The sequence below is a fragment of the Dreissena polymorpha genome, chromosome 6, assembly GCF_020536995.1.
Source record: "Dreissena polymorpha isolate Duluth1 chromosome 6, UMN_Dpol_1.0, whole genome shotgun sequence".
NCBI lineage: Eukaryota > Metazoa > Mollusca > Bivalvia > Myida > Dreissenidae > Dreissena > Dreissena polymorpha.
This window is the reverse complement of record NC_068360.1, coordinates 8,920,704-8,941,291: the sequence shown is the minus strand read 5'-3', so window position 1 is coordinate 8,941,291 and position 20,588 is coordinate 8,920,704. Positions and strand designations below refer to the sequence as shown.

At 37.9% G+C, this 20,588-nt stretch overlaps 1 protein-coding gene across 1 annotated transcript in view; it reads right to left on the bottom strand.

Annotated features, from left to right (window-relative positions):
• LOC127833871 (transcription initiation factor TFIID subunit 6-like) overlaps positions 1-20,588 on the bottom strand; it is a 43,582-nt gene that overhangs the window by 9,333 nt on the left and 13,661 nt on the right. The window contains exons 2-11 of the mRNA XM_052359361.1: positions 19,402-19,488; positions 18,817-18,970; positions 15,701-15,805; positions 14,233-14,360; positions 11,523-11,666; positions 7,408-7,509; positions 4,631-4,755; positions 3,931-4,063; positions 2,860-2,985; positions 1,903-2,085 (exon numbers count right to left, since the gene is read on the bottom strand). Of these exons, the coding sequence (XP_052215321.1) occupies positions 1,903-2,085; positions 2,860-2,985; positions 3,931-4,063; positions 4,631-4,755; positions 7,408-7,509; positions 11,523-11,666; positions 14,233-14,360; positions 15,701-15,805; positions 18,817-18,970; positions 19,402-19,488 (1,287 nt within the window). The remainder of the gene's footprint in view (positions 1-1,902; positions 2,086-2,859; positions 2,986-3,930; positions 4,064-4,630; positions 4,756-7,407; positions 7,510-11,522; positions 11,667-14,232; positions 14,361-15,700; positions 15,806-18,816; positions 18,971-19,401; positions 19,489-20,588) is intronic.

The window sequence follows — 20,588 nt, the reverse complement described above, 5'->3', positions numbered from 1 at the left end:
GCTATAACTGCTCCAGGTTATGAGCAGGAATCTTCAGTTATTCCAACATAGCCCATTACATGTTTACCAAATATACATAAAGGGAACCAGCTATAACTGCTCCAGGTTATGAACAGGAATCTTCAGTTATTCCAACATAGCCCATTACATGTTTACCAAATATACATAAAGGGAACCAGCTATAACTGCTCCAGGTTATGAACAGGAATCTTCAGTTATTCCAACTTAGCCCATTACATGTTTACCAAATATACATAAAGGGAACCAGTTCTAGCTGCTCCAGTTTATGAACAGGAATATTCAGTTATTCCAACATAGCCCATTACATGTTTACCAAATATACATAAAGGGAACCAGCTATAACTGCTCCAGGTTATAAACAGGAATCTTCAGTTATTCCAACATAGCCCATTACATGTTTACCAAATATACATAAAGGGAACCAGCTATAACTGCTCCAGGTTATGAACAGGAATCTTCAGTTATTCCAACATAGCCCATTACATGTTTACCAAATATACATAAAGGGAACCAGCTATAACTGCTCCAGGTTATGAACAGGAATCTTCAGTTATTCCAACATAGCCCATTACATGTTTACCAAATATACATAAAGGGAACCAGCTATAACTGCTCCAGGTTATGAACAGGAATCTTCAGTTATTCCAACATAGCCCATTACATGTTTACCAAATATACATAAAGGGAACCAGCTATAACTGCTCCAGGTTATGAACAGGAATCTTCAGTTATTCCAACATAGCCCATTACATGTTTACCAAATATACATAAAGGGAACCAGTTCTAGCTGCTCCAGTTTATGAACAGGAATATTCAGTTATTCCAACATAGCCCATTACATGTTTACCAAATATACATAAAGGGAACCAGCTATAACTGCTCCAGGTTATAAACAGGAATCTTCAGTTATTCCAACATAGCCCATTACATGTTTACCAAATATACATAAAGGGAACCAGCTATAACTGCTCCAGGTTATGAACAGGAATCTTCAGTTATTCCAACATAGCCCATTACATGTTTACCAAATATACATAAAGGGAACCAGCTATAACTGCTCCAGGTTATGAACAGGAATCTTCAGTTATTCCAACATAGCCCATTACATGTTTACCAAATATACATAAAGGGAACCAGCTATAACTGCTCCAGGTTATGAACAGGAATCTTCAGTTATTCCAACATAGCCCATTACATGTTTACCAAATATACATAAAGGGAACCAGCTCTAGCTGCTCCAGGTTATGAACAAGAGTCTTCAGCACATTCTGAGAAATTCAGGATCCAGTTATATGTAAGATAATTTTCTAGTTTTTACAGACAGACAGACAGATAAAAGAGGAACTTATTGGCTCATGAGGGACGACACTTTCTGCCTAAACTTGTTGTTTTTTTGTTTAGAATAGACTTCCTTTAAAGGAAAAATTTCATAAGAGCCCAAAGCCTTGTTCCTGATAAGCCTGTTCAGACTGGGGATTGCACAGGCTAATCTGGGACGACACTTTACACACAATAAGCCTGTTCAGACTGCGGACTGCACAGGCTAATCTGGGACGACACTTTACACACAATAAGCCTGTTCAGACTGCGGACTGCACAGGCTAATCTGGGACGACACTTTACACACAATAAGCCTGTTCAGACTGCGGACTGCACAGGCTAATCTGGGACGACACTTTACACACATGCATTAAAACTCAATTTTCTTAAAACAAGGCTCAATTGTTCTTGAAGTCAAAATATTAATTTCCCTGATGTCTTATTTTTTTTTAATTTATATTCAACCAACACAAACAAAAAGCGTCTTTTCCTGATGTCTTTCTTTATACTTATATTCAACCAACACAAACAAAAAGCTTTATTTATAGTTGTATACCGTACCGGTGTGATCTGCAAGGTGGGTTTCTGCTGTGTGGAGGTAGACCCCACGCTGGAGGTAGAAGAGCTCCTCTCCTTCATCACAGCCGCGTGTAAAAGGGGGCCCAGGTAGCCGTACTCTGTCGTATAGTCCTCCACCGTGTCAGCCAGGGCCCGATGGGACTTCAGCACAGGGGGGATGTACTTCTGTGGAAGCAAATGAGCCTTATTCTTAAAAAATGGGGTTAAATACATGTGCGTAAAGTGCTGTCCCAGACTAGCCTGTGGTGCCTGTCATTCACTTCTTTTGAATGCCAAGATTCCTAAATTATTGTTGTTATATTTACTTGAAATTTATTAGGAAAATTGTATCTTCCAACTCTGAAGAGTGTCTCAGATGACGCCCCTCTCAAGTTTTTTTTTTTATAAATAATTTTTAAAAAGCTTAACCCATTTATGCCTAGCGTCTAGAAAAATGGCCTCAGCAAACAGCGTAGACCCCGATGAGACGCCGCATGATGCGGCGTCACATCAGGGTCTGCGCTGTTTGCTTGAAGAAATTTCTGTAAGAAATATTCTAAATATAGAAATAAATATACTAGACATCCCTAATTTTGGAAATAAATTGATCAAATTTAGAAGGATGGGAGAGTCCACTAGGCATAAATGGGTTAACAATTAGGGAAATTCTGAATTAAAAGCTGGTTGGCATCATTTGCACTAGGTCCTTATTACCAGTAAATTGAATTATTTGTTCACAGATTAATAGTATCACTACATTAACATGAATGGCAGAGAAATTAAAAGATCTTTAATCATTATCATTATATGAAACCATTAATAAATGCAATTAGCAACATTGGAACATGCCATATAAGCAAACAAGTGTAAAATCAAAATTTTATTTCATTTAAAGTCTAATGATTGGTAGTTCGAGCAAAAAAAGGAAACTTTCGTAAATAGAAACACATTATAACCTACCCCTGCCACTTTCTTGATGTTCTCAGCTGCAATCCTGTCCGCACCGTTGATGATTGGACCCTCTAAAGCAAGCTTCACTCTATCCCCGATCATCCGAATGTTGGGGATCACAAAGGAGTTTATCACCTGAACATGATACAATTTCCAGTTCATATGTTATTATTTTGAAATAATTATTTAAAACAAAAATCTCATTCTGTGTCTGACAACTAAACAAAATATAGAAGCAATTTGTGCTGATGCTTGAGAAAATGGTTTATCCAACGTCTTCTGTCGCAGATAGAAGGGTTCCAATATTGACTGGTTGTTTTATTGCCATCATGATAGACTGAAACTAGCAGATGTCAATACAATTAGCAATGTGCTTTAAAATTAACAACAGAACACAAATACTGTATTCCTTTTTTTCATTATGCAAATGATAAAACCACAATATGTTTTTATCAAAATAATAAAAAAAAATATTAAAAATTGTATGCCATAAAAACTAAATGAATTCACATTAATTGCAAACGAGAATCTTTTCATGACTATTGAATGAAATTTAATTGATGTTCTTTCATAGTTTACAAAAATATTTTCAAAATATAGCACACAATTAGATGTAAATGGATCAACAAAGTTTTTTCTACAAACCCACTTAATTTATGAATACACACAATGCTGAACCACAGTACCAATGGTAATTTTTAATTTTAATAAAATAATTAGGTTACATATTGCAAATGATGTTGAGCAGATTTTAAATGGGCCAGCTTTGTTTGCATCAACAAATTAGTATTTTTTCTTCAAAATCTAGCAAAGGCCTGCGTTAAGTCCATTTCATAGGGTCTGAAAGCATAATTTATCACCTACCTACCTCTGGCCCTAGTTCCCCCAGGCCCGACACTGCCCTATATCTAAAACACCTACCTCTGGCCCTAGTTCCCCCAGGCCCGACACTGCCCCATATCTAAGGCACCTACCTCTGGCCCTAGTTCCCCCAGGCCCAACACTGCCCCATATCTAAGGCACCTACCTCTGGCCCTAACTCCCCCAGGCCCGACACTGCCCTATATCTAAGGCACCTACCTCTGGCCCTAACTCCCCCAGGCCCGACACTGCCCCATATATGGTAGCCAGGGCTGCCTTCTCTGAGCGCAAGGCTCGACAGAACGTCTTGGTTACCCTAGGCTGAATGTTGTTCACATTGTTGTGGAAATTCCTGAAAGATCACGTACAGTAATATTGGATGCTTGTGGAATGGAACTGAAGACCAAACACAGGTGTGGTTTATTGCAAAAAGATCCTTACTGGCAAACATTCAACACCATACAAAGTTAAGTAACCAATAGTTACTGTAAAATCAATATTTATCAGTATGCACGTAATTTTTAAGCAAACTGTTTCTTTAAGACAAGAGGGTCAAGATTATGAACCTGGTTTTCTTATTCCAAGTTTAGAGCACCACCCTCTGACTGGGAATTTGTAAAAAATTAAAACAATATACAAAATTTGTATGGAAGAGGGTAATGTAACAAACATTCGCCTGTTATTATATTGCAATCCAGCCAGTTTGTTCTGGCCAAACAGATTTCGAAAGTTTCCCAGTAGTTGTATACTTGCATATCTGTCTGTAATTAAATTGCAATCTGGCCAGTTTGTTCTGGCCAAGGAGACTATGAAAATTTACCAGTAGTTGCATACTTGCATATCTGTCTGCAATTATATTGCAATCTGGCCAGTTTGTTCTGACCAAGGAGATTATGAAAGTTTCCCAGTAGTTGCATACTTGCATATCTGCCCATTGAGTCTGGCTGCAAAGTCTCTCAGGGCCCAGTGGTTGTCCACGTCTGGTCTCATACACAGCTGCTTGCTGACAATACACGAGATAACCCCTGGTAGGAACTCGTGCAGCTGTCACAATGTACACAACAACAACAACCTTAGTAATGTACAAAATAATGTCAAAGCTTTTGAAATCAAGCGTATTTGCGTTATTACGCAATTAAAATAACCAAAAAAGTAATTAAATTCAAAACAAAGCTACAAAAACGCAAATAAAAATGTAATAACGTAATTCCCGTAAAAAAAAACTTGGGTCCCAAAATGCAATTCTTACAATCACAGGGCGTATTTTTTAGACTGGTTATATTCCGTACATAAATGTACCGGATAGTTTATATGAAGAAAAGAGGGCAGTCTTTCCAGCAGTTATCAATCTTTGGGGTAATATTGTAATTATTTGATACCCGTCCGATTTCTACTTTCATTTTCAAGGTATTCAACTAAAAATGACCCCTTAACGGGGTGCATCACATTGAACAGCCATAACTTCATAAATTGTGCAGCGATTTTCACGCACTCGGTCTTATTCAACGCAAAAATGAATGAACTTTGATCAGAAATTCAGTTATTGTTTGTTGTTATGTACAGGTGCCTTTTTGAATTTCATTTGCGTAAATAATATAGTAACCTTAGTAAATTTTTATTATATTATAAATGCCATTCCCTAAACTAGAGCTTTGTCACAGACGTGACGTATACCCCCACGTGCCGCATCGACACAAACTTCTTTGCATGCTGTCTTCACAAAACAAGAGAATCTAATTTATGGCGATTTTTAAGAATTATTATGCCATTATCATTTATGGCCATTTCAACTTTTAAAATCTTGAATTCTTTCGCATGACATGCCGCCCAATGACTGTGAACAAAATTAATGTACAGAGTCATTTTAAAATCTCACAATGAATGACATATTTATGGACCGGACAAGCTCATTTATGGCCATTTTTTTTTTCTTGAACTCCAAGTGTGACCTTGACCTTGGAGATATCAATGTTATTCTTTTGCATGACACATCGTCCAATGATTGTGAACAAATGTACCAGGTAATTTTAAACTCTCATAATAAATGACATAGTTATGGCCCGGAAAAGATCATTTATGGCCATTTTTGACCTTTGAACTCACAGTGTGACCTTGACGTTGCAGATATTGACGTCATTCTTTCGCGCGGCACAGCGACCAATTATGGTTAACAAATGTGCCAAATGATTTTAAAATCCCACAATGAGCAACATAGTTACGGCCCGGACAAGCTAATTTATGGCCATTTTTTACCTTTGCACTCAAAGTGTGACCTTGACCTTGGAGATCGACATAATTCTTTCGCGCCACACACTGTCCAATGATAGTGAACAAATGTGCCAAATGATTTTAAAATCTCACAATAAATGACAAAGTTATGGCCCAAGAAGATCATTTATGGCTATTTTTGACCATTGAACTCAAAGTGTGACCTTGACCTTTGAGATATCGACGTAATTCTTTCGCGCAACACACTGTCCAATGATGACGAACAAATATGCCAAATGATTTTAAATTCTCACAATGAACAACATAGTTATTGCCCGGAGAAGCTCATTTTTTATCTTTAAACTCAAAGTGTGACCTTGACCTTGGAGATATCGACGTAATTTTTTCGCGCGACACACCCTCCAATGATGGTGAACAAATTTGCCAAATTATTTTAAAATCTCACAATAAATGATAAAGTTATGGCCCGGACAAGCATTTGACCTTTGAACTCCAAGTGTGACCTTGACCTTGGAGATATTGACATACTTTTTTCACACAACACACCATCCCATGACGGTGAACAAATGTACCAAGTAATTTTTAAATCTAACGATAAATGACAAAGTTTTGGTCCGGACAAACTTTAAGTTTAAAACACACTAAGTGACCCCGTGACCTAGTTTTTGACCCGGCATGACCCATATTCAAACTTGACCTAGACATCATCAAGATACAACTTGAGAACAAGTTTGGTGAAGATCCGATGAAGTTTTGGGACAAACCGACAGACAGACCGACAGACCGACAAAGTGACTCCTATATAGCCCCCATTGACAAATTGAGTTAAAAACTGGGGGTGAAAAACCCAATTAAGCTCAAAAGTAGGGGGTGAAAATTTTTGCTAAAACTATTGAATTTACAAAAACCCTATTGTTGTGAAAAACAGGGGGTTATTACCCAAGATACCCCAAAAGTTATCTATAGCCCTGTGAAATCATTGTTAATTTATCAAAAACCAACAGTAAATAATTTTTTTATAAAGTATCGTATGAACATGGCTCGGGAAAACGGGGTTTGATGCAAAGTACCATACCAGTTTTTGCCTTTACAGTAAGCTAAGGCAAATCATGTGCAGACCGCACAGGCTAATCATGGTCGGAACTTCCCATTTTTACATAATGTTTTGTTTCAAGGAGGTGTCCTCTAAGAACAAATCCAGTCTAGACAAAAAGTGTCGTTCATAATTAGCCTGTGTAGATTGCCTAAGCTACTCTGGGTGCACACATAACACACATGCATTTAGCCAAGTTTCCCCAGAACGTGGCTACATAATTGTTTATTTATCATTAAACAACATTAAATTAAAGTTTATTCATTAAGTAACATATGTCGATCTGAACAGTTTCATGGTATATACAAACATACTGCAGCAGAACTCCGTCTCTATCTAACATCCAATGAACACACCCACACCCCATTGCTTACATATTTCTCCAAGTATATTGTCTGATTCTCCATCAAGGCTTTCATCAGTCGCATCAGGTAGATCAACAGGGCCAAGTTGTTCTGTACTATGTTCACCTTTACCTGAAACACAAAACAACACATTTTCCTAAGCTCTTGGAAAATAGGGCCTAATGCATGGGCGTAAAGAGTCGTCACAGATTAGCATGTGCAGTCTGCACAAGCTAATCAGGGACATCCCTTTCAACTTTTCTCAAGTTGTTCATTAAAGAAAATCTGTTCTTAACAGAATCCAGTCAAGGTGGATAGTGTTGTCCCTGATAAGCCTGAGCACAGGCTAATCAGTGACAACACTATACGCACACGCATAAAGCCCTGTTTAAGCCCACTTTATAAAGCCCTTGTTTAAGCCCACTTTATAAAGCCCTGTTTAAGCCTACTTTATAAAGCCCTGTTTAAGCCCACTTTGTAAAGCCCTGTTTAAGCCCACTTTATAAAGCCCTGTTAAAGCCCACTTTATAAAGCCCTGTTAAAGCCCACTTTATAAAGCCCTGTTAAAGTCCACTTTATAAAGCCCTGTTTAAGCCCACTTTATAAAGCCCTGTTTAAGCCCACTTTCTAAAGCCCTGTTAAAGCCCACTTTATAAAGCCCTGTTAAAGCCCACTTTACAAAGCCCTGTTTAAGCCCACTTCATAAAGCCCTGTTTAAGCCGATTTTATAAAGCCCTGTTTAAGCCCACTTTATAAAGCCCTGTTTAAGCCCACTTTATAAAGCCCTGTTTAAGCCCACTTTATAAAGCCCTGTTTAAGCCCACTTTATAAAGCCCTGTTTAAGCCCACTTTATAAAGCCCTGTTTAAGCCCACTTTATAAAGCCCTGTTTAAGCCCACTTTATAAAGCCCTGTTTAAGCCCACTTTATAAAGCCCTGTTTAAGCCCACTTTATAAAGCCCCGTTTAAGCCCACTTTTCCCAGAATGAGGAATATAATTATAATGTTCTACAATTGCTTGATTGCAAATCTTCTTTTAGAGCCCCTGTGCACAAACAATAATTAAATCCACCCCAAAATAAAATCTGCCTTATCAGTTCTAATAAACGGATTTCATAACTTCTGTTTATGTTTGAATGCTCTCTGTGGGAATAGGAATATACAATTTACTTGGTTTTGATAATGTTTCTTACTCGTTTTTACCGCAGATGCATCACACACTTTTGTGTGCTTTGATGGTGCTATGAGAAACTGTAACAAAAGTGTGACGGAAGGAAGGAAGGAACTACAAACAGGCAACTACTGTGAAACCATTATTAATCGTCAGGCATTAATTTTCATAAATTTCGTCAGTCGACCGATCGGCGAATTTAAGATCCTAACGAACAATCATGCTCTATGTTTGAACAAAAACAAACACTTAGTTGAACAATATTTTAAAACTTTACCGTAGACATGAGGCATTAAATTCCAACATAATCCATGCACACATTCACTGCTGTTTCGTAATCAAGATTAATCCGGTTTTGACACAAAGGGATGTAGATTACACAAGGTACTTAACTGACACGTTACACTTCTTTAAAACGCGTGTGCAGTACAGCTGTATCGAATGCATTGATTTCGTTTATGTAGAATGGTAATGAATTAGCGCTAATTGTTTATAACTTTATTACCCATTAGGTGCATTGTGTTTTTCAGGGATGTTGCATATTAGCCATCACGCAGCGAATGCCGATGAAAGACAATAAACCAAATGAAAAGATGACGATGTGTGATCAACATGCGTATTTATCACAAATTAATAAAGAATATCTTAATTGCTGTTTGTTGTTTGATTGTTTGCGTTTAACCACGCTTATTACTATTTTATATGTATCAATTTATTTATTTTTAAGTTATTGACATTATTGATTTATATACCGGTAGTTTACTTTTTAAGAACAAACACACACATAGTTTATAATTTTAATGTTGATATCAGGATACAAAGTGACATTTGAGACCAATTACTGTTCTTAAAATTATAAAAAATGTACGCTTGAAACTTTATTGAAAAGTGACAAAATAATTTCCCAACACTAGTAATTTCCCATATTGTTCGCACCTTCCCTGATTTGTGCCGATAAAGGTAGGATTGTTATCAGTATGGCAATTATAATAATAGAATAAGACTTATTGGCAATTGGCTTCGTTGTTAAAAACACTCCTTAACGGTTATTCGATCCCACTTGTCCGCTAATAATAACAATGAACGAGTGAATGGCATACATTAAGAGGAGAGGGTCCATTACTGTCCCTTGATAACAAAAGACTAGTTAATTGGCATGTGACAAACAGGTCCCACCTCCTGCAGTGATTCCCGCATTCGTTCCACGATTTTTCGCAACTGCGATTGATCGCGAATATGTATTACACACAAATCTGATATTGACTGACGCATTTTTTTAAAATTCAAAATCAGAAATCGGCGAATTTAAGTGCTGACGAAATCGTAATTTTTATAAGAATGACGAAATTTTGTGCTGTAAATGGTTTCACAGTATATGCTCCAACGAAAATATTTCGGGAAGCATAAAAATGCAGTGAATTGCGGCATTCAAGACTTACACCCTCAGAAACAAATGCAGTGATGTGTGGTACTCAAGACTTACTCCCTCAGACACAAATGCAGTGATGTGTGGAACTTAAGACTTACACCCTCAGACACAAATGCAGTGATGTGTGGTACTCAAGACTTACTCCCTCAGACAAAATGCAGTGAAGTGTGGTACTCAAGACTTACTCCCTCAGACACAAATGCAGTGAAGTGTGGTACTCAAGACTTACTCCCTCAGACACAAATGCAGTGAAGTGTGGAACTTAAGACTTACTCCCTCAGACACAAATGCAGTGAAGTGTGGTACTCAAGACTTACTCCCTCAGACACAAATGCAGTGACGTGTGGTACTCAAGACTTACTCCCTCAGACACAAATGCAGTGAAGTGTGGAACTTAAGACTTACTCCCTCAGACACAAATGCAGTGAAGTGTGGTACTCAAGACTTACTCCCTCAGACACAAATGCAGTGAAGTGTGGAACTTAAGACTTACTCCCTCAGACACAAATGCAGTGAAGTGTGGAACTTAAGACTTACTCCCTCAGACACAAATGCAGTGAAGTGTGGTACTCAAGACTTACTCCCTCAGACACAAATGCAGTGAAGTGTGGAACTTAAGACTTACTCCCTCAGACACAAATGCAGTGAAGTGTGGTACTCAAGACTTACTCCCTCAGACACAAATGCAGTGAAGTGTGGTACTCAAGACTTACTCCCTCAGACACAAATGCAGTGAAGTGTGGAACTTAAGACTTACTCCCTCAGACACAAATGCAGTGAAGTGTGGTACTCAAGACTTACTCCCTCAGACACAAATGCAGTGAAGTGTGGAACTTAAGACTTACTCCCTCAGACACAAATGCAGTGCTGTGTGGTACTCAAGACTTACACCCTCAGGCACAAATGCACTGAAGTGTGGAACTTAAGACTTACTCCCTCAGACAAAATGCAGTGAAGTGTGGTACCCAAGACTTACACCCTCAGACAAAATGCAGTGAAGTGTGGTACTCAAGACTTACTCCCTCAGACACAAATGCAGTGAAGTGTGGCACTCAAGACTTACTCCCTCAGACACAAATGCAGTGAAGTGTGGAACTCAAGACTTACTCCCTCAGGCACAAATGCAGTGAAGTGTGGTGTTCAAGACTTACTCCCTCAGACACAAATGCAGTGAAGTGTGGAACTCAAGACTTACTCCCTCAGGCACAAATGCAGTGAAGTGTGGTGTTCAAGACTTACACCCTCAGACACAAATGCAGTGATGTGTGGTACTCAAGACTTACACCCTCAGGCACAAATGCAGTGAAGTGTGGAACTTAAGACTTACTCCCTCAGACAAAATGCAGTGAAGTGTGGTACTCAAGACTTACACCCTCAGACACAAATGCAGTGAAGTGTGGAACTTAAGACTTACTCCCTCAGACACAAATGCAGTGAAGTGTGGAACTCAAGACTTACACCCTCAGACACAAATGCAGTGAAGTGTGGTGTTCAAGACTTACTCCCTCAGACACAAATGCAGTGAAGTGTGGAACTTAAGACTTACACCCTCAGACACAAATGCAGTGAAGTGTGGCAGCATCTGGTGCAAGCCAGGGTCGGTGGCAAGGGACTGGAGAGCCTCCGACCTCTTAGTTTCGTCTGAGCCTACACACGCCTCTGTGATCTCCTTGTAGTACAGTTGCTGCTCCTGTTGATGAACACGATAAGGTTTTCTAAAGCCTCATTGTGGGAAGCCTGGGCTTTATGCTTGTGGATTGAGTGTCTTCCCAGATAAGTCTGTCCACACAGGCTAATCAGAGAAACACTTTCTGCTTTTATGGAATCTGCAAAAAAACTTAACCTACATGCATTAAGCCTAGTTTTTCCATATCCAGGCTCTGGGCATAGATAATATATGGAAAATAGCTATGTAAAAGGTTCATGAAAATTGGGAAAAAAAAAATCAAAAACACTTTAGTGTCTACAAACTAGAGTGTAAACAAGGTTTTACTATAGCCATATAAGGACAAGAAACCGTCGGAGACGGGTGATGCTCCCCAAAGGTTTTTTTTTGTCACAATATTGCATTATATATTCAGATAAAAAGAAACGTCTTGAGGGCACAGTAGTTGGGGGGACAATAATATTTCTATAGAAAAGGGCCATAGCTCTGTGAAAAATCATCCGACCAGAACCCACTGATAATATGCACATCTCGTCTTGGTAGTGAAGCTTCCCATAAAGTTTCATTTTATGATTTAATTCTGGTCATTAGTTGCTGAGAAATAGCCCGGACAAGAATTGCACTATATGTACAGTTAATGGAAATTTTCAAAGTGCCATAACTCTGTGAAAAATCATCCGACCAGAACCGGCTGATAATATGCACATCTCCTCTTGGTAGTGAAGCTTCCCATAAAGTTTCATTGAATTCATGTCCTTAATTGCTGAGAAATAGCCCGGACAAAAAATGTGCACGGATGGACGGACACAGGGACGGACAGACGAAGCGGCGACTATATGCTCCCCCCAAATTTTTTTGGGGGAGCATAAAAAATACCTTACCTCCTGGGGCCATGTTCTTCAACCAAATAGAACCCTTTTTGCACTCGTCCAAGATATCATGGGGAAAAATTCTCTGACCTAGTTTCATGAAGATAAAACAATAAATGTGGCCTCTAGAGTGTTAACAATGCAAATGTTGATGACACACGTCTCACCGAACAACGGACAAAAGGCGATCACCAAAGCTCACCAGGAGCTGGTTGTGAGCTAAAAATGTGTTAAATTTTACACTAATGCCTTGTCTAAATGCAACTGGAAACATAAATGAGTGCTGGGTGGATAGTCTTTATGTGAATTGTTTTAAAAACTAGTGACCTCAAAATCAATAGGGGTCATCTGCGAGTCATGATCAATCTACCCATGAAGTTTCATGATCCTAGGCGTATGCGTTCTTGAGTTATCATTCAAAAACCATTTTACTATTTCGGGTCACCGCGACCTTGACCTTTGACCTAGTGACCTCAAAATCAATAGGGGTCATCTGCGAGTCATGATCAATGTACCTATGAAGTTTCATGATCCTAGGCCCAAGCGTTCTTGAGTTATCGTCTGACAACCACCTGGTGGACGGACCGACAGACCGACCGACCGACATGAGCAAAGCAATATACCCCCTCTTCTTCGAAGGGGGGCATAATAACTCTTAAAATACAGGAGATTGAATTATGGGTTATATGAGCTGCACACTCCTTACCTACCTTTTCAGTTCCTAGTTGTTAACTTTTAAGGATCTTTGGCTAAGGTACAGAAGCAGGACTGTGCACAAATCAACAAATGGCAATACCTCTTAAACTAGGGGAGAACAAGTTAACATTCTTGTGCACTGCATATCCCCTCAAAATGATCTACCAACCAATTAAGTTTCACATTGATACCTAGTTAAGTTGTAGAAATATGCTCCAAACAAAATTAAAATGCAAAAGAAACATATTTTGAAAAATAAAAGGGCAATAACTCCATAGTGCCTATTGAGATTTGGCTGATCATTTAACTTGGCCTCCAACTTATACCAATAAACATTTGCACAAAGTTTGGAGACAATCGTTCTAAAAATTATTGAGTTACAGAGCAGAAACCAGAAACAGCAGACTGACTGACCACTGGACAGTGTGGAAACTAAATGCTTCCCTTTAGGGACATAAAAAAGTTCATTTAATCAGAACTTGTATTTCATCCAACATGATCCAGTTGCACATTAACCTAGATATTATAAAGACAAAAATTAATATCAAGTTTCAAGAAGACTCAATAATCAATGGAGCTCTTTTCTGTGTTAACTGGGCTTAATGAATTTGCATTAATCGCCACAGTCTTATCATTGACATCACTTTTAGCCTTAACTGTTTGAGCTTTTTTGATGAAAAACTTCTTTAACCCTTTCAGTGCGGGAACCGAATTTTGAAGGCCTTTGCAAACAGTTTGGATCCAGATGAGACGCCACAGAACGTGGCGTCTCATCAGGATCCAAACTGTTTGATATTCTGATAGTATTCTTTGAAAAAAATCCAAGAAAATACTAATTTTAGAAATTCAGCAGACGACATTTTAGCAGATGAAAAATTTCCCAGCATGCAAAGGGTAAAGAGTAAATTCTACTAAGTGAAAAGTGTTGAATATTGAACAGGCAAATCTGGGATGATGCTTTACGCACACTCGATAAGCCTAGTATTCCCAGAACAAGATTCAATGTGTCATGGACACTGGCTTACCACAGACAGTTCATGAACGCTGAGCTCCTTCATCCTGACCAGGTCTGATACACCTTTAGGCTTCTGCTTCCGCTTGCCTATGTCCGCGCCAGGCTTGACCCCTGCCTTGTGACTCTTGTCTATCATTGCTGGGCAAAGTTACAAATTGTTTTAGATTTTTTTCAATTTAATTTCTTTCAAAATGCCAATATACCCCCAGATGATTTCGGAATTTTAACAACTGTGTCATTCATGCAGCTTAAATCCCTAGTCAATTTATGAAAGAATTTTTAAAGGGAATTGTTTTCTATATTTGCAGAATCATTCCTCATGAAGCTTTAATTGTTTGAATTAGGAAAATTCTTAAATCACAAAAGGTACATGATAGTGATAAAAATTTCAAGGGTTTATAAACAAAACTATTCTGGTGACATTTCTAATAAATTGCTTATTCAAAGTACTTTCTTGCTCTAACACATGTAACTTAAATATTTAGTTTGTCATTTCCAACTGTATATGGGTTAAAGAATATAAAAACAAGCAAATTTGTTGAATTGATATCCCTCGCAAATATGCCTCTGGAAACAAAAGTGTTATATTTGACACTCAAAAAAGCATTTTTTCAAGATACAAACGGCCATTACTCCTTTATTAACAGATGGTGTACAATGCTATTTGGCATGCATCATCCTCTTATCCATATATATACTCATACCAAGTTTCAATGAAATCCGCCAAAGCACTTCCAAGATATGGCTCCGGACACAAAAGTGCCGGACGGACGGAAAGAAAGACAGACGGACAACGCCAAAACAATTTCCCTCCACCTATGGCGGGGGATAATAACCAGGGACAAAATTGTCACAAAACCAGGTTTTCAATATGAATTTTTTTTTGATAATGGAAGACAACTCAAACTGAACTAATTGTTCAAAGTTACACCCCTTGTTTGAAAATAAATCTATTTTTAGCCATGGCGACTTTGACCTCGGAGATATTGACATAATATTTTCGTGCAACACACCGTACAATGATGGTGAACAAATGTGCAAAATGATTTTAAAATATCACAATGAATGACATAGTTATGGCCCAGACAAGCTCTTTTATGGCCATTCTTGACCTGACCTTGACCTTGGTGATATTGACGTAATTCTTTCGCGCGACACACTGTCTAATGATGGTGAACAAATGTGCCAAATGATTTTAAAATCTCACGATGAACGATTAAGTTATGGCCAGTACAAGCTTGTTCCGCCCGCCTGCCAGCCTGCCGACATTCGCCATTCTAATAAACAGATTTTTCCAATTTTTTGTTCAAAAATAAAGAGGGTCGGGAGAGGGAAAGCAAACAGGAGCAGGATTCAGAACTCTTCTAATTTGCTATAGATCTTTCCCAATTGAAAATATGTATTTTCAAAACGTTGTAGACAGACATTGGTAGGCTTTATTACAAATCCCATAAAAAAATGCTTCCAAATCTACATACTTTTCACACTTGTGTCCAGTATTTCCATTTTCTGTTGGTCTTTCGTAGCAGGTGGAGGGTTCTCTGGAATAGCGGGCTGCTCCCCATCAATACAAAGCCAATGTGCTGAAATGCAGAGCTGTTTGATGAGACTATAGTTGATACAGAGTCGGTCTGCTGAAATACAGAGCTGTTTTATGAGACTAGGGTTGATACAGAGTCGGTCTGCTGAAAATACAGAGCTGTTTTATGAGACTAGAGTTGATACAGAGTCAGTCTGCTGAAAAAACAGCTGTTTTAGGACTAGAGTTGATACAGAGTCAGTCTGCTGAAAATACAGAGCTGTTTTATGAGACTAGGATTGATACAGAGTCAGTCTGCTGAAAATACAGAGCTGTTTTATGAGACTAGGGTTGATACAGGGTCAGTGTGCTGAAAATACAGAGCTGTTTTATGAGACTACGATTGATACAGAGTCAGTGTGCTGAAAATACAGAGCTGCATAATGAAACTTAATCGGATCAATTTACAGCCAGTAGGCTGTAAATGCAGACTTGCATAGTACAACAAGAAATGTGTCTACAGGACACGGATGCCCCCAACTGTAACTTTGTCACCATGTAAAAGTATAACTGTGTAAACGCTTGGTAGAAGTTATAAGCTTTTTTCAAATCCTAAACGCAGATTTCGAACCTAAACGCGTACCCTAAGTTCAAGGTCAAGGTCACAGGGGTCAAAATTTGTGTGCGTATGGAAAGGCCTTGTCCATATACACATGCATGCCAAATATGAAATTGCTATCTGAAGCGACATAGAAGTTATGAGCATTTTTCAAATCTAAACGCAAAGTGTGACGGACAGACGGACGGACAGACGAACGGACAGTCTGATCACTATATGCCCTCCTTCAGGGCATAAAAATGTCTTAGAATATCAAAATAAATCAGAAAGCCACATAAACTAGAGAGCAGACAACATGCTTAATCCTTGAAATGCACTAAGTGACCCCGTGACCTAGTTTTTGACCCGGCATGACCCATATTCGAACTTGACCTAGATATTGTCTTAATACAACTTCTCACCAAGTTTAGTAAAGATCAGATGAAATCTACTTCAATTAGAGAGCGGACACCATGCTAAATCCTTGAAATGCACTAAGTGACCCCGTGACCTAGTTTTTGACCCGGCATGACCCATATTCGAACTTGACCTAGATATTGTCTTGATACAACTTCTGACCAAGTAAGTAAAGATCAGATGAAAACTACTTCAATTAGAGAGCGGACACCATGCCAAATCCTTGAAATGCACTAAGTGACCCCGTGACCTAGTTTTTGACCCGGCATGACCCATATTCGAACTTGACCTAGATATTGTCTGGATACAACTTCTGACCAAGTTTGGTAAAGAACAGATGAAAACTATTTGAATTAGAGAGCGGACACGAAGTGTGACCGACCGACTGACCGACCGACGGACAGTGCGAAAACTATATACCCCCTTTTCTTCGAAACGGGGGCATAAAAAGCTAACAAGACCTTTTCCTGTCCCCAAAAATCCATCAAAACTTAAGTTATAAAGCACAAACTCTTTTGCTACTTCTAGTAACAGTGTACTTGCCCCAAAATGCGTTCACTTGGTAGATCGGAATGTAACCTACCACCACACAAAATTTCAGTACAATTTCTCAATAATTACTGAAGTAATTGAAAATAATTGTTTATCTAATTTTAGCACCCTAGACCTTGACCAAAGTGAGTCGAAGTGACTCCAAATGAAACCTCAAGCAACATGAAGGTCTACATGTTAGATAGAGATAGGAGTTCACAAACATTGAATTGAAGTACAAAAACAGACAATATTCTGCTACATTGCAGGTAAGAGTGGTGGGCCTTGGGCAGTGCTACATTGCAGGTAAGAGTGGTGGGCCTTGGGCAGTGCCTTTGCAGGATGATTCTGAAGACATGGGTACAGTTTTCATAACAACAAGAGCTGTCACCATAGGATGACAAATGCCCCCTATAAACGCTTGATAGAAGTTATGAGCTTTTTTAGAAACCTAAACGCAGATTTCGAAAAACCTAAACGCGGACCCTAAGTTCAAGGTCACAGGGGTAATAAAATTTGTGCGTATGGAAAGGCCTTGTCCATATACACATGCATACCAAATATGAAGGTTATATCTCAAGGGACATAGAAGTTATGAGCATTTTTTGAAACCTAAACGCAAAGTGTGACGGAAAGACGGACAGACAGACAGACAGTCCGATCACTATATGCCACCTTTTCTTCGAAAAGGGGGCATAAAAATCTGTATCAGTTACAGAGACATGTACTTGTTGCTCACAAACTTTAACCTGAATATCAACATGAAACCTTAACCTGACTTTTTAAAGTACAAAATGGGGCATGATTCTACTAAACGGCTGGTCACAGTTAAAGTCTCAGATAGTGACTGTACATGTACATAAAGACCCTAAACACATAAACGTAAAGTTTTATTTCAATATCTGTAGCAGATACAAATACATGAAGTAATTGCACACAAACAATAACATGAACTTTCTAAATGCAACTAGACATGTGTATAAAAGAAATGGATGCTGCCTCATTCAAAGTAAAACAAGACATGTGTTTATAGGGCAGGGATGCCCCCACATTCAGAATACAACAAGACATGTGTCCATTGGGCATGGGGACGCCTCTACATTCCACTTTAGTTTCAAAACTCTGTTTATATCATAAACAAGCTGCTTGTGGCCAAAGTTGACTTTTTGACTCTATGAAGCTTACTTGTATAGGTCATTGATGATTCTTTTCAGTGAAAATGGCTGTAAAAAGCAGCCTGAAAGCAGCCAAAATACTAAAATGCAGGTCTACGTAATGAGATTATCTATGTCCAGAAAGAATTGCTTGCTACAATAAAAATACACTATATAAAAACATGTAGGCTCTCTTTATAATGTGCTTTTGTTTTAAAGAAAATCTTGCAGAAATATCCATTAAATACTGAGTTAATTGTGACAAAACAGTTTACTCATTTTCACTCATATTCAATTTAACCTAAATGAATGTCAAGTTTGTAGAAGCTAGAAGGTGCATATTAACAGTTATTAACCATGATTGCGATAATATACCTTTCATGGAAATATCCAATGGGACTTTTGGAAGGGTAGAGTTAATGACTTCTGAAAGATCCAGCTCTTTATCTTCAGTAAAGTGCAGTTCTCTACCGCCACCACTTGCATATCGGAATGGCACCATATCAGGAGTATGAAAGCCATAAAGTGGCTGAAAGTACATTGAAACTATGGTTTAATATGCACATGGACACAATATTGAATATACTAATATCTGGTCTTATCAATGATTAACTTATATAAAGGCAGAATTTAGAATAAAAAGTATACACAATTCTGAAATCAGTATTAAAACTGAAAAACTTTCACCCATGTACACATATGCAGGAACAGTCATATTCAGCCCAGTGTGTTTATTAATTGCAAGGAAATTATTGATATCTTTATGATAAACAATGTTATTATGAAAATCTATAAGTAAAAGAAAATATCATACCCATCAATAACATTAAACAAAAATCTACATCAATCATCATCATTATGAAAGCTCTTTTCTTTAAGTTTTATCAAAGTCTATATAAACAATACTGAAATATTTTAATCTGCAATTTGTGTACTTTATTTTTGTAGTTAATTCCTTACCTCCACATTATAAACTCTCAGTGCATTGTCAAAGTCTCCACAGGTGAGCTTACACCGCTTGCTGTGGTACATAAATTTGGTTGCTTCCTGCAATAGAAAACAGTGTTTTTTTATGGCAATTTTGGGGCCGATATTTCGCCCCATTCCCCTAAAAAAAGAGTATATATTTTTTCCCAATTTTGCAGAAAGAATCCCTTCCAGAAGTTCAAAAAAATAGTATAAAAAAAATATTAGAAAGAACTCTCTAATGATAAATATATCTCAAATTAATTTCATAAACAACTAACAAAGTATATAAAAAATTAATATGATTTTGAATTATTATAAAGAGTTATATTCAATTAGTTTTTCCTGACATCTGTGGACTTTTCATATGAATTGCATTTTCCAAAAATGGCCAGGAAAAGACCTGATGTTTCTATATTGTGTCAATATTTGTTGATAAAAACATTCCAATTTGGTCCATTTTATTGATAAAAAAATGCTCAAATTTGCCATTTTATCGATTAAAAAATCCCAATTAGACTCAAAATGGCTAGGAAAACTGAGACTGTGCATGAAGGCTGAACTGTCTGAAACTAATGTTGAAAAATCATTGATATATATTTAAGAAAAAGGACAGAGAAATTCAGCTTTGAATATTACATTCATACGTACATGTGTATTCACATAATAAATATCATAACATATAAAAGAGTGAATTTTTAATTTTCCCCTTTTCCTAAAAAATGATGCGTTTTTCTCCTTTGGACGGGCCCCGCCACTATTCCCCTATTTGTAAACAAGAGGGCCATGATGGCCCTGAATCTCTCACCTGACTCATTAAGATCAGATGAAAACTATGACCTCTATTGTCTACACAATGTTTTTCTATGATTTGACCTAGTGACCTAGTTCCTGACTCTAGATGACCCAAATCACAATCCCAATCCAGATTTCATCAAGATAAACATTCTGACCACAGTTCATTAATATTGGATGAAAACTGTGACCTCTATTGTCAACACAAGGTTTTTCTATTTATTTGACCTAGATTTTCACCCCAGATGACCTAAATACAATCCCACCCAGATTTCATCAAGAATTCTGACCAAATTTCATAAAGGTTGGATGAAAACTGTGATCTCTAATGTCTACACAAGGTTTTTCTATTATTTGACCAAGTGACCTAGTTTTTGACCCCAGAT